Source organism: Dromaius novaehollandiae, chromosome 4, assembly GCF_036370855.1.
Source record: "Dromaius novaehollandiae isolate bDroNov1 chromosome 4, bDroNov1.hap1, whole genome shotgun sequence".
NCBI lineage: Eukaryota > Metazoa > Chordata > Aves > Casuariiformes > Dromaiidae > Dromaius > Dromaius novaehollandiae.
This window is the reverse complement of record NC_088101.1, coordinates 5,943,501-5,956,954: the sequence shown is the minus strand read 5'-3', so window position 1 is coordinate 5,956,954 and position 13,454 is coordinate 5,943,501. Positions and strand designations below refer to the sequence as shown.

Sequence of the window (13,454 nt, the reverse complement as noted above, 5' to 3'; positions counted from 1 at the left end):
AGGGTGTGGCTGACAAGGGGAGAGTTTATTCGTTCCAATACACCGAGGCAAGCACTTCCATGACAAATATACAGAAGGGGGGGGGGGGGGGGGACCGACAAAAAGCGGGGGGGAGGGGGTCAACAGAGAACGGAAATCGACCTCGAAAAGGGAACGCCGCTTTCGCCCTGTTCGGACCCCCCCCACTCCCACCCGGAATTGCTTCCTTGCTCCAGTTAAGTCGGTTGTCTTCCAATGAAACAAGAGTGGCAGGTTAAGAAGTTAGTGTCCCTTAAAAATAAATTCCAAACTCTACTTCATGCCAGTTAACCACTAGAACTAAAAATTTACAAAGAAGCATAAAAGGAGATGGAAGTGTTAGAGTTATCTTTTCTCTCTGAACAGTCCAAAAGGGAAAAAAACAAAAAACCCCAAAACAAACAATGACCACAAATACAGCAGGCAAACTGACTGTTGGACTGATTGGTATAGGATATATAGTGTTGTAAGGAATTCAGTCTCAAGTTGTGCTAAACACTCTTCGTCCTCAGTATGGCACATTTTGGTCCATGATGGGGATTTTAAGTTGAGACGAACCCCAATTTCTTACAGAAACGTGTAAATATTGTTGCTCTTTAAAATGCCAGGTGTACTTCCTTCTACAGAGGTTAGGAGACATTTATAGGAAGTAGTCTGGGGTACGACGGGTAACATGAGGCTCTCCACGACGCGGCGCTGGGTCAAACTGAAGGCTGTGAAAAAGAGAAAGATGATTTCTCCCCCTCCACACAAGGTATTTTAAACACCACACTACACACAAGATGCTCTCCTGCTGCTCTTGCTTCCTTATCCCAGCTGCTCCCACACAAAATGGTTCAGACCTCCCACAACCCCGTATCTAAATCCAGAGGACATATGAGGTCCCAAAAATGACAACTGGTAGGAGGCAAACTCATCAACTGATAGAAATTCTGCTCATGCAGTGAACATTTCCACAGCCCATCTGTGCAAGGGAGGTCAGCTGAATGCAAAATTCACTCTCTCAAACTTCTACAAAGCCTAGTGCTATCAAAAAAAAAAAATTGCAAAATAAACAAATGAAAAAAAATGATCTTTACTTCTCCCACAAGCTTGGGCAAAGGAGTGATTAACAGAATGCAGAAGCTCCTACTGTTCAGAAAGGAAGGAAAATGAGGTATGCAGTACTAAAGTGCTTAATTCACTACTTTTTAGATCATCTTACAGGTAGAGTACACAATGTCAAACCCAGACTGGTTTAAGCAGCTGGTTTTTCATAAAAGACTCCCTTTGAAAAGGATCAGACACTCTCACCAATACAGAGCTTTAATTAAACAGGAAGAGAGAACAGCCTGAACCAGGTTACTCACAAGGAATATTTTAAAGTGTCATCTAGTTCCATGATAGCAGCCTGGTTCCCACAGCGGTAACAGTAATTGGGCGCACTGAAAATGGTAACCACGTTTCGATCGTGGCACCAATTATAACCCTGTTGAAAAAGAGGAAAAAAGGTTACTGTTAAATCTCTGCTCTCAGTCCCACCTGAATTCCCTCTTAAGGCCTAAAAAGATAAAAATGTACTATTTCACAAATGCCTTGTAAGTGTTTCCAACTGACTTAATCACCCTTTTAAAGAACACTACAGCAAGAATAAGCTGCAATTTGATAGCAAAAAGCTTAAACTATCCCACACAGAACATGTAAGCCAGCCGTCACTTGTGTGTTCATCCATTCTGGACACAAATTATGCATTACACCAGAGAAAGAACCAGAGGGCTTAGATAAACCTTCAGATTTAATTCACCAAGTATTAGAATTCACCAGCTCACATGTGAGACTTCTGATACACACTACTACTTATACAGGATCTACTTGAACCAGATTTAAAAATAAGTCTGCTCCATTGACCCACCTGGCATTTTTCCAGTAAGGTATATAAAAATAGCCTATCAACAGCCAAAATTACAACTTAATCCCTGTCACATCTGACTGCTCATACAGGACAGCCTACTTCATACAGGACAGCCTACTTCATACAGGACAGCCTACTTCATACAGGAGTGGAGGAACAGTCAGCATTTAAGTAGATTATTACTTCCACATGTGGTATATGGCAGGATGTCTTTGGCAATTTACTGGCAGAGTGGGAAAAAGGGCAGAGTATCCCTTATTTAGGTAGCAGGTCACAGCATAGCATTCCACTTTGCTTGCTGCTTTCACATGATAAAAATCCCTCTTCGGTATGTGCCTGCTTAGCATTTAAGTGTCAGTGTCTGCAAACCCATCAGTGGAAGATCTCAGAGTAGACACAAGCATTTGCACCTACGGTCTGTTAGCCCCACCTAGCGCAGCACAGAAAGCGCCTGCCCTACCTCCATGACAAGTTGGTGAGCACGGGAGACCAGTGTAAGACCATTGGCATGGTTAAACGTTTCAGAAATATCCTGCCCAAATGTGTAGCCGGCACCACGAGGAGATATACCCCAGCCGCCACGATCATCTGGATCCGACCATAACAGATCACACATAGGACCCTAGGAAAAGATCAGCATTCTTCATTAGATTTCCTTTTAATAGCAAGACAGCCATAAAAAGCCCCTTTTAAAACACATTTTATTTACAGTAAAAAGACTTGCCAGCCTTTTATTCTATGTACATAAGCCACAAGTGTTTATATATCATATCACCAACCAGTTACTCAGTGTATCAGTCAACACTGTTTCACAAGAAGTGACTGTGTATACAACTGATAAAGAATTCCATGTAACCAGAAAACTGTTCCACCTTCTCCACACACACAGTTTATGATCTTACTTCAGCTAGTAAAAGCAATATGAAGATACAGACAGCAGATCCACATTCTCACTCCTGACATTCAAAGTGTAGTAAGGTACACATGAGAAGGCACACAAGTCCAAGGACAAGCAAGGGGCTAATTACACCAGTCAAGCTGCAATAAATTAAAAGAAAGAGCAAGGACCTGCAGAAGGCTACAAACTGTTACAAGATGGATGTTTAGTCTTCAGCAGCCCTTCTCCCAGGGGATTTACTATTCATTTGATCTTCTCTCCTAAACGGTATTGCTAGACTTGTCATATTGGAAATATTCTGGTATCAATTTTAAAGTCACAAGTGGAGCTCAGTAGTTTTTCTTGCTGAGTTATTTAGGAACTAAGTGTCAGTAAAAACACCCTACCAATCCAAGCCTGTTCCTGTTTCCTGCCCACTATTCAGAACCAAATGGTAGGTAACACACTGACCACATGTGGAAGTTCTCAGGAAAGCCAGATTTCAGCACACAGATATACAGCGGGGGACTGTGGAATCCACAAAGCAACAAAATAATCATTAACGCCAACTACACTTAAAAACCCCCCTAGGTAACTTCCTAGTACTGGGGTAATTCACACAGCTTACTTCAGGCTGTTGAAAGGTTTGAGCAGACCTTGTTGCACAGTTCTTGGTGTTGTACCCAAGGCATACAGTATTTCAGGACAAGCAGTTCTTTTTAATCGGCAGACATTCATGTCTGAGTAAGCCCCTGCCACTCCAACAAGGCAGAGGCATCTACTACCCTGGGCCCTTGAAAGGGGGCTTCTTCAGTCCAGGTCTCAGGTCAGCATCCCCCAGCTGCTCTACGTCAGCACATCCCACAGGGTCCCCCCAACTTTGGCCGGCTCCTGGAAAAAAGGGCTAGTGGCCACAGTGAATCAGCACAGAACAAGAAATCATTGGTGGGGGAGGAGGGATGGTGACATGACACGGCTTCATGCAACTACAGCTTGTTTGCAAGCAAGTCCGCAATCAGGATGAAGGTAGTAAGCACTTTCCCCTGCCAAATACAATTCTTCAAGGCAGTGCTACAGTCAAGAACAGCTGTGAAAACCCCACAGCTCTCCTTTTGCAGACTGCTGTAATCAGAGCATATTGGCTGGTGTCTGTTTTGCCCAAATTAATGTCATCTGCTCTAGCTCTAACGAAAGACACAATGTTATGCAGCAGACTGTTGCTCTCTGTGTGGAGGGATTTCAAAGTGAGGCTGCACTTGCATTGTCAACTAACATATCTAAAGTTAAAATACATTTCCTTTCTTGTTACCTCATGTGGAACTTCCTGCAGGCGGTCCAGAGCCCTGATATGATCCAGTGTATCTATCGATGGGGAGAGGCCACCATGGAGACAGAATATCTGTCCGGAAAAGAGACCAATCTATTTAGTACATTTTGTTACTGGAAGACAGATCTCAGAAACCGCTATGTGAAACTCTCATCTTTCTTTTACGATTACAACATTTTTACCCTCGCAGGAAAGGAACCACATTAACTCCAGAGAACAGGAACAAAACTAAAAGGCTACACATTCCATATGAAGATCAGAGGAGCAGCAAAGATAATATTCCTTCAGTTTCAAGACTATCTTGCCTCACAGCAACAACTCAACTCGCATATAACAGATTGCAAAGGGCCTCCCACTTGTTGGGCTGTCATTTAAAATAAACTCGATGTGTAATATCCCACTGTTCCTTAGGAAGCAGAGGCAAAGGCCTTGCTGTTCTAACACCTCATTAAATTCTTCCCACCATCCCCAATAAGCAAGAGAGCTTTAAAAAGTTCTGTCTATGAGCTAAGGGAGCTTGCTTGAGACTGTTCACATACAGGTCAGACAACACAGCCTGAGTAGCTCCATCTGACCCCCTCTCTATGAAATGGAGAATTTTCCTTATTTAAGGTGCAAAAGCTTACCTGGCCATCTACTAGAGCCGTAAGTGGAAGATAATCAAAGAGGTCTGTGAAATACTTCCAGACATTGGCATTTCCATACTTTCGCAGACATTCATCATAAAAGCCATACACTTGTGTAATTTGTCTGCTTTCGTGATTTCCCCTCAGTATTGTAATGCGTTCTGGGTAACGCACCTATTGATGAAGAAAACATTATTTATTTATTTAGAGCATAAGCATTGTACAGTCAACATGAAAGGAAACACTAGTGGTAATTTTCAAAAGGCAGGTAAGTATTCAGCTCTTACATAAAAGCATGTGTCCATTAACATTCAATTTTTACATGTCTAGCTCAAGCCAGCAGCAGCGTCAATTCCCTCCTCAAAAAGCAATCTTACCTAAGGCTGTTTAAAAAAGTCGTCAGACCATACCTTTAATGCTACTAGAAGAGTTACTGTTTCCACTGAGTAATAGCCTCTGTCCACGTAGTCTCCCATGAACAGATAATTTGTGTCCGGCGATTTCCCACCAATTCTAAAGAGTTCCATAAGATCATGGAATTGACCGTGGACATCCCCACAGACGGTGACAGGGCAACGTACCTCTTGCACATTCGATTCTTTTGTAAGAATTTCTTTAGCCTAGCAAGAAAAAAATATTTAGGGCTAAGAGCTAAGAAGCTCCTCCATAAGCAGATTACAAAGTTATTCCACTGCATTTGCACCGCAACTCTGATTTCACTCTAGTAGCTCAAGCTGACCACTGGAAAAACAGGTTGCTGGATAAGCAAAGACAAAGTGCATTCTACAAATTGCTGTGGAAAGAGATAAGCAAGTTTGTTACTGTGAGGCCAGGTCATTAGGATTTTATTAGTGCTAAAAGCAACAGCAAGCAAATTTAATCTCTGATAAGTAACATCCACTAAAAATTCTTGGCAGACTCAAAATCAGCTGCACTGGAAATGTTGAGACTGGAAAGGGCTGATTACTACTAGAAGGCAAACTGCGCTCTACGACAGAAAAGTCACAAAATATTTCAAACAATAAGGAGACCATCATTTCTTCTGGAAATTGGCTTTCCCAATGCTCAGCAATTCATTCAGTTTGCCTCTACTTTGAATTAAATGCTAAAAGTCTTTCCCAGGCCTCTATTGAAGCACAGAGAGCTCTTCAAAGAGCTATAACTAAACAAGTTACCTCTCAGCCTCCCCTGGAATTAAGTGTGAACTCCAAAACTTCCACTGGATATAAGACTTCTATCATTACAGGGTTTCACCCATGAATCCTGTGCTTTCGGACTTTTTGAAGTGCAGACAATACAAAGCACTATGCCAGTATGCTTCATTAGTCTCATAGGCATGGCCTTAAGCACAATTTTTTTAAAAAAAACATATTAGTCCCTTCATAGATCTCTCCATCTACATGTTCAACAGAGCTCAAGTCTGTTGATCTCAACTGACTGAGCTACAGCAGCTTTCAGCACTCTGACACTCAAAATCAAGTACTCTTAAGTTTCTTGATACCAAGAAGCTTTTACCTTAAGAACCACAGTTATCCCCCAACTACTGCAGGCCATCCCATTTCCTGTCAGCAAGTTCAGGGCAAAACTTGTACGACTAGAGCTTAGTCAATAATCTTGTTCTCCACACTCAGGTCAGAAACACCTGAGAAGCTGCTGAACATCACCCAGGCAACTATTACAACTTCTCAAATAATTTGATTTACAAAAGCATGGATAAAGGTACTTGGTACTTACACTGATCATAAAACTATAACCTCCTAGGCATCTTTGAGAAGTCTCCTCACCTGTAATGATGCACTGCATACACAAACTCCCTCCTGCCACACTTCAGGCTGGCTACCATCTCAATTGCTTGGCTGACTGTTCTCAAGTCCCGCACAGCCACGGAGAACTATACATGCAGCCACTTTCGCTGGTAACACAGCAGCAGGCTGGAACACCATTTCTGCTGCCACGTAGAGCTCCTCTTCACTGCCTTCCTCCCCTGGGATCCCTCAGGTTTTCCCCCATCACTGCACACCCATAATGCAAACATGCTGCCCAAAAATTAGGCCTTTGCAGAAGTAGATCTGTGCCATGGAAACAGCACTATGAACAGTTTGTTTGCTCTGTATCTACTAAGTCAGCTCATCATGCGATCACAGAGCAGAGATGTTGTTAGGGAAGGCTCCGCATGAGGAGTGACTTGTCTGGCACAAAAGCTGGGCACCGCTAAAGCACCAGAGTTACTCATCAGAACAATACTGAATTGTGAGTGCCTATTCAGCAGATTCCGCAGTGGCCCAACTCTATGAAGGTACTACACTTTCATGGCAACACTATCTGAAAGAGATAACGGGAACCATACGTCAGCAAAGGGAGCCCCTCTCAGCTATTTCCAGCCATTCTCAGAACAGCTGGTCACTAACCAATCAAAACTTCCGTTGGAGAGAGGCAAATCTCCTCTTCTTGCTTAAGCTACTGAGGAAAGCAAGTATTCCTAACGTTAACTTTACTAACCTTGCATAGAACATCACTATATGCGCAAGAGGCACTTCTCTAGCCTAGGGCACTCTTTACCTGCCAATTTTCCAACCCTCTCCTAGCAGAACAGTTCAAGAATTTCTAAAGGCAGAATACACACCTGGAAAAGCCACAACCAGCTTCACAGACCCTACCTGACTGGTGCCAAAATGACCGCGGAGGGAGGGAAGGCATCCCTGGACTTAGTCATCTTTTTCTACACCCGGCGGTTTCTCTGCTAATTACAGTCAGCAGCAACATGTGGCTTGTCTGCATTACCTTATTATTATGTTATCAAATACCACGTCTGTTTTGTTGTCTCCACTTCATCAACCTACGCAGATCAGAGCTCCAGGCACATCTGAGGCACAAAGAACACCCACGAATAAGCTCAGCCCAGACTGGACAAAAGGAAAGGAAGATCACCAGTGCTAAACAGTCACTGGCAGGTCATCCTCTGGCTACTCATCACCAAGTCCCTCAGCTTAGGATGGCTTAGGTCCCACCTGCCATTAGCAGCAGGAAAAGCTGGTTGCTGAGGACACCCTGGCTCCCTGAGGGCACAGGTCTTCACACTCAAACATTAGGTTGCTCCTTTTGCCTCTTTCAGGGAAAGGGGAACTAAAACCCAAGCAGACAAGGACAGGGGCACCATACAGCTGCCATGTGCAGAACAAGGCACGTAACCCCAGGGATGTGACACTGACACTCAAAGATACCTACAGCAGATATCTCCGACTTCATGATGTGGAATTTATCTTACAGTTCTGTACTGAGAGGAAACTGCTTAACACATTGCATCTCTGACTGCAACAGCCCTACCCAAATTCCCTCTGTTCATAGAGGACATGTCTTTAAAAACACCTGTGCTGCCTTTTGAGAGCTTCCACTTTCTGTGATGGATATAAACACAAACCATCACAAAACAGTTTCTCTGCATGTTCAGACATGTTTCATAAATGAACAGGTAGGGTTGTTTTTGTAAATTGGAGTTACTTCTGTAATACCAAAAGATGTTAGGCATTTTTTGCCTTTTTAGATCATACATACTGCTCCTTTCCCTTATGCATAAAAAGAAATACCCTTACTTCCAATCTCTGGGGAAGAGATACAAGACACTGCATACAGATATTATACATAATTCCTAATGTCTCAACCATACAATCATCCTCCATCTCACTAATCTGCGCAGAAAACCCACGCAGCTATCCTGAAATCAAGTACAGGTAAAGCAGCATAGAGGGAACAGAGAAGAGCTTCTTTTGTGCAGTAACGGGTCTCATACATTCACATAATGCATACTAGGCCAGACCTAGAGATTGCGGTACTAGGAACATCTAGAAATTTTCCCTCAGCAGAGGGGAGGACCTAGCAGCTGAAAGGTGGCAGCTTCTTAAGCTGCCTGCCAGCTGTTACCATTTAGCCTATTTTAGCTGTCTGGGCTTGAATAGAACCCTTTCATGCTACATGAGACACTGCCATGGCCTTCAGACTAACATCAGGATTACCAGGAGGCTAATCTCTCCAGCATAGGTTTAATCAAGTCCACATCAAATACTACACTTTTCAGATTTGGCTACAAGAATTGTGTAGTCTGGTTCCATGGGTGACAGATTCTCAGCATTAGGCTTTCTTCAGAGAACAACAAAGATCCCAAGCACCTGATTAGCATATAGGATCTTCTGAGAGAGGACAGAAGCTCATCTCCTTCTGGAAAAATCACTTACTGTAGGATGACCTCAGTTTGATGCTCACAGGCTTCTAATTCAAGATCTGAGAAAACAGCTACAGAACTTCTGACCAAAATTCAATTCAACAGTCATTTGATCAGCTGGGAAACATGAAACTAGAATGTCAATTGGTGTGCTCAGGCTATTAAAATCTCACAGATCCCCAGGGAGTCTGGCCTAAACAAGAACCAGCAGCATGCTGAACACCAGTTAGATTCTCCTCGAACTGAGAGCAGAAACTAGAGGGATGGAGCTGTGCCTTGTTGCTGAAGGGCAGGACCGGAGGACACTCAACAGCCCCAAGACTGACCCAAAGCAAACTGTCAACATGCACACATGCTTGTAAAGGGATGTGTGCTAGCATACCCTAGGAAGAATTTCATCACAGGAGAGATGAAATGCTCCTGGCCACGACTCAACACAGCACTTGAAATTTAATGGTTTGAACAGCATCCAGAATGCTGCTTGGCTTTGTCTCTCATACTAATTTCACCAATTAGTGCAGAAGAGTTTACAAGCTCATTCTATGAAAATTCTTAGATGAAATGATCTCAGAGGGCTATATGTCACAGGTATGGACCTGTAAGAGCAATATTCCCTACAGCATCCAATGGCTTCTGCTGCTTGGTTTGAAGAATCAATTTACAATCAGCATTTGATAACTGTGCAAGAAATACAAGTCTTCATTAGCTATTAAAATCCCCGACTCCCACCAATTCACAGCACAAAGCTCTTAAGCTGCTGGCAGCAACAAGACTGTAACCCCTTCTTCCACACAGAAGCAAGAATGAAAAAAAAATTGAGCTGCAAGAAATGAGATGGTGATGGATGGCTGTTTGCCATGTTTAAGAGACAGCCTTTTACTTGCCTTCTTTTACACCCCCTTTTATACCCAATGAAAAGTTTTTCATCAAGGTAATTAGAATTAGGATGGCTCTCTCAACTGCCTGAGCTGCATCAGAATTAACTTGCTGACCCAACTTGAACTTTAAAACAAGAGGCATGCATTCAAAGATTTCACTAGCTAAACTTGAGACTACTTCCTATTAAATGAATCCATCTCCTTGGCCTTTTAGCCTGACCTAAGCTATCCAAAAAACACAGTTTATATGGGGCAGCAATACCTACACAAGTTCAAAGTCAGTTCCCTAAAGCAAACACTACCCTGCTGGCATTACCCATGTTAACAAGTTTAAAGACAGCATGAGCACAGATACAAAAGCTGCCAATGCACCTCGATGGAAGTGCAGACATAACCCAAGACAGAACTCTAGGTTTTCACATGCCTATTTAGAGAGAGTGGAAAACAGTTTTAGCAGCCTTCTTCCATAACAAGAGTCTAAGATGATGACGTTAAGCGAAGCAGTATGAGATGCAAGGCATCTGATGCCATTTCCCTAACATGCTGGAACATTTCTCATTTCTGCAAGCTACAGTAGTAATCATAATCGTTTGTCCTTCTATCATCATTTGTCAGCATTATTTTAGTTAGATTTCATTTTCTAGACCAGTAGAACTGGCAACAAGTGCTTTCTTATTTTCTTTAGATGAAATCTTGGTTAACTGCATAAAGAGCACAGATGCATTAGCCGCCAAAATTATGCTGTAACTGGGAAGCTGAAGCCATTTGACAGAACATGATTTTACAGGTGAAAATTTCAAGACTTCTCAGAATGAAAAATAATTTGGCATACCTTAAGCAAGTCTAGCTATGTTCAGTCCTTTCCTCATTACTGATCATTTGCCAGCAACTAAAATGAAGAATGAGACACACTTCGAAAGTCTTGGAGGGTTTTTTTTTTTAAAACACCATTTTGCTTTAAATCTTTGTCCTTTTACTCCATTGAACACTTCCACAGATCTAAACCGGACACATGAGGTACTACTGTGCTTGACCTTTTAGAAATGAGTCACACAAAAGGGAGTGCTTAAAAGTAAGTTGAGCAGAGTTTGTAAAGATTTCTCCAAACACTATCACAGGCAAACAAACCAAACTAGCTTTCTAGCTGAGCTTCACACTGAAAGCAAGCCTATATACCCAAGTGCTTGTAAGCTCCCTGCTACTACCACCTGAATATTACCGCTCCCTAAAAAAACTTAATAAGCAGAGTAAGACTATTGCAAAGCATTTACTTCATACCCAAGTTGTTTCAATCAATTATCAGAACTTTCCTGAATACTAGGCGCTGTGATAGATTACATTAATTTAAAAGAAAACACAACATGCACGGCAGCTTCAGAGTTCCTACCCATCATGCAGATGACAAACATCCCCTTCATCTCCAGCTGTATTCCCGACTCAGTGCCCTAAGCTGCCACTCTATTTACCATGCACTTTGTTGATGTACAACCACAAACTGCTGGCATTATCCCTCAGCTTTTCCAAACAGCAACCACAGCTCCTTAATTAACAACACAACCAGAGCAGGAGAGCGATGCCTTTTATCTAATACCTTGCTGGTTAGAACAGCACGTCCCAACCAGCAATGCTTGAAGCAGGGCACAGAACAAGCTAATAAATTCTTTCAGGCTTATTAGCTGGACTTCGCACAGCAGACAGCACTGCCATCAGAAGCTCATACACCCTCTTCTAGATACCCATTCCCCAAGCCACTGCTGTTGCTCCTTGTTGCAGCACCAGCCCTCCTCACCACTTTCCCTCAGAGCTGGTACAGCTCTGCAAGAAGGCAGAAAGCTGTAATGCAAGCGGACAGCCCCAGCATGGGATAAAGATGGAACAAGAGCAAGAAAACAGAGGCTGAGGGGCCTATCTAGAAGTCAGAACTGCTGGTGAAAGCACTGACCTGGAAGCTAGAGCCTGGAGTCCTACACAGCCTCCACCTGCAGCATTCAAACAAAAAGCTCCTACTTTTCCAGAGAGCACTCTGGGCACTAAATGAGCTTTCAGCACAGACCCGCTCTATTTGTATCACTGTGGTAGGCTACCAGAGGCCTGGGAGAAAGAAAGAGCTGCATCTTCCAGAGTCTGCACTGAGATATTTAGTTGCTGATTGAAACGTGTTGCCAGTAACAGGTAGGTATCAGCAAACAAAGCTTCTGCTTCCAAGAGAACTGAACAAGACACATAAGTAATAAAACAGCAAAATGAAGTTCACCATCAACAACATGATGGTGAAAGGAAGGCTGAGCTAGTCTCTCCCATATACCTCCTAATTTATCAGTCTGTTCAGGAAAGGAAGCTGACAGCATCTTCCAACAGTCTGATGCTCAGCAATGGTCTCTGCTAGTTAGTGAAATAAATAAGCAGCAAGTAGAAAGAACAATCTTTGCTACTGTATTATGAAGAGACTATTTCAATTCCTCAACTATAACATCTCACAAGAAAGCCAATTTTCATTTAGTCATAGACTGTTTTACTGAGAGTCTTCACAGAAAGGTATTTAACTTTTCACTCAAAATTCAATGCATGTATAAAGACATAAAATCTCTTAATGACTTACAATAAACAAGCCCAAACAGGAGTCTGCCAAACAACTATTCAGAGAACAGTCCTAAAAAGAAGTTCTTTAGCCAACCCTTTTTTGATCTATTTTAGTCCCCCCCAGCACCTCGTAAGCTCTGTTTAGGTCAGTGCTACAGTTTATCTCCCATCACCTTCTGTTTGCCTTCCTAGATTACTCATCAGATGTCACAGAAGTTTTCCTCATAGATTTAGGACCCCCTTTTTTAATGCGGGGCTGCTATACGTTATGGGAAACAAGGGAGAGGCACAACATGAAGCCCCTAAAATACAAAAATAGATTCTTCCTCACACATGCAACCACTGAGCCTCCTCAACAGACCTAAAGAATAAAAATGCGAAAGGTAAGACCGTACTACTGCGGACAACTATGCATTTGAAAACCCTATAACGTTCCAGCCACTCCCCGCCGGCTCGCGCTCACCTTCTCGCAGAGGCTGCGGACCTGGCTCTCGCTGAGCTGCCGGCACTCGTTCAGTTGCTCGATCCACTGGTCCAGCTCCTTGGCGAAGCCCTTCTCCTCCATGGCGGCAGCAGCGCTGCCGCGGCGCCGCGCCGAAGGGGCGGCGGGGGGGGAGCAGGCCGGGCCTGCTGAGCCCGCGCCCGCCTAACGGTCGCGGCGCAACCTCCACGCCGCGAGGCCTGCTCCGCTCCCCGTAATGGCGGCCCCCACCCGGCCCTGCGCACTTCCGCTCCCACCCCTCCCCGCCGGTGACGCGCTTCCGGGCCGCGGCGCAGCGCAAGCTCTTTCCCCGCTTCTCACCCGCCCCGCCCCCCCCCCCCCCCCCACCGGAGCGAGGCCCCGCCCCGCGGCGGTAACAGTCGCAGCGGTGACGGCCGCGGCGTGGAGTGCGTGCTGCCGCTCCGTGGTTTTAGGTCCCATAGACACTCTTAAAATCAGGAACTTCCACCGGCCGGGGCTGCTGGGCAGTGCTGCGATGGGAGAAGCTGGCCCTTCTATTTATCCCTCCAAAACCAGAGCACTAAAATTGCGGGCACAGT

At 44.0% G+C, this 13,454-nt stretch overlaps 1 protein-coding gene across 1 annotated transcript; it reads right to left on the bottom strand.

Annotated features, from left to right (window-relative positions):
• Positions 1-4: 4 nt before the first annotated feature.
• PPP2CB (protein phosphatase 2 catalytic subunit beta) lies at positions 5-13,178 on the bottom strand. The gene is made up of 7 exons (XM_026116360.2): positions 12,877-13,178; positions 5,150-5,359; positions 4,740-4,913; positions 4,096-4,185; positions 2,370-2,531; positions 1,368-1,486; positions 5-731 (listed from the first exon to the last, which is right to left on the bottom strand). Exons 1-7 carry the CDS (start codon positions 12,976-12,978, stop codon positions 659-661), a joined length of 930 nt encoding a protein of 309 aa, XP_025972145.1. The 5' UTR covers positions 12,979-13,178; the 3' UTR covers positions 5-658.
• Between the last annotated feature and the right edge of the window lie 276 nt (positions 13,179-13,454).

Coding starts and splice junctions, on each gene's coding strand:
- PPP2CB (XM_026116360.2), bottom strand. CDS start 12,978: ATGGAGGAGAAGGGCTTCGCCAAGGAGCTGGACCAGTGGATCGAGCAA. Junction 4,186..4,739: donor CGGCTCTAGTAGATGGCCAG/GTAAGCTTTTGC, acceptor TTTTCCGGACAG/ATATTCTGTCTCCATGGTGG. Junction 1,487..2,369: donor CTCACCAACTTGTCATGGAG/GTAGGGCAGGCG, acceptor CTTTTTCAACAG/GGTTATAATTGGTGCCACGA.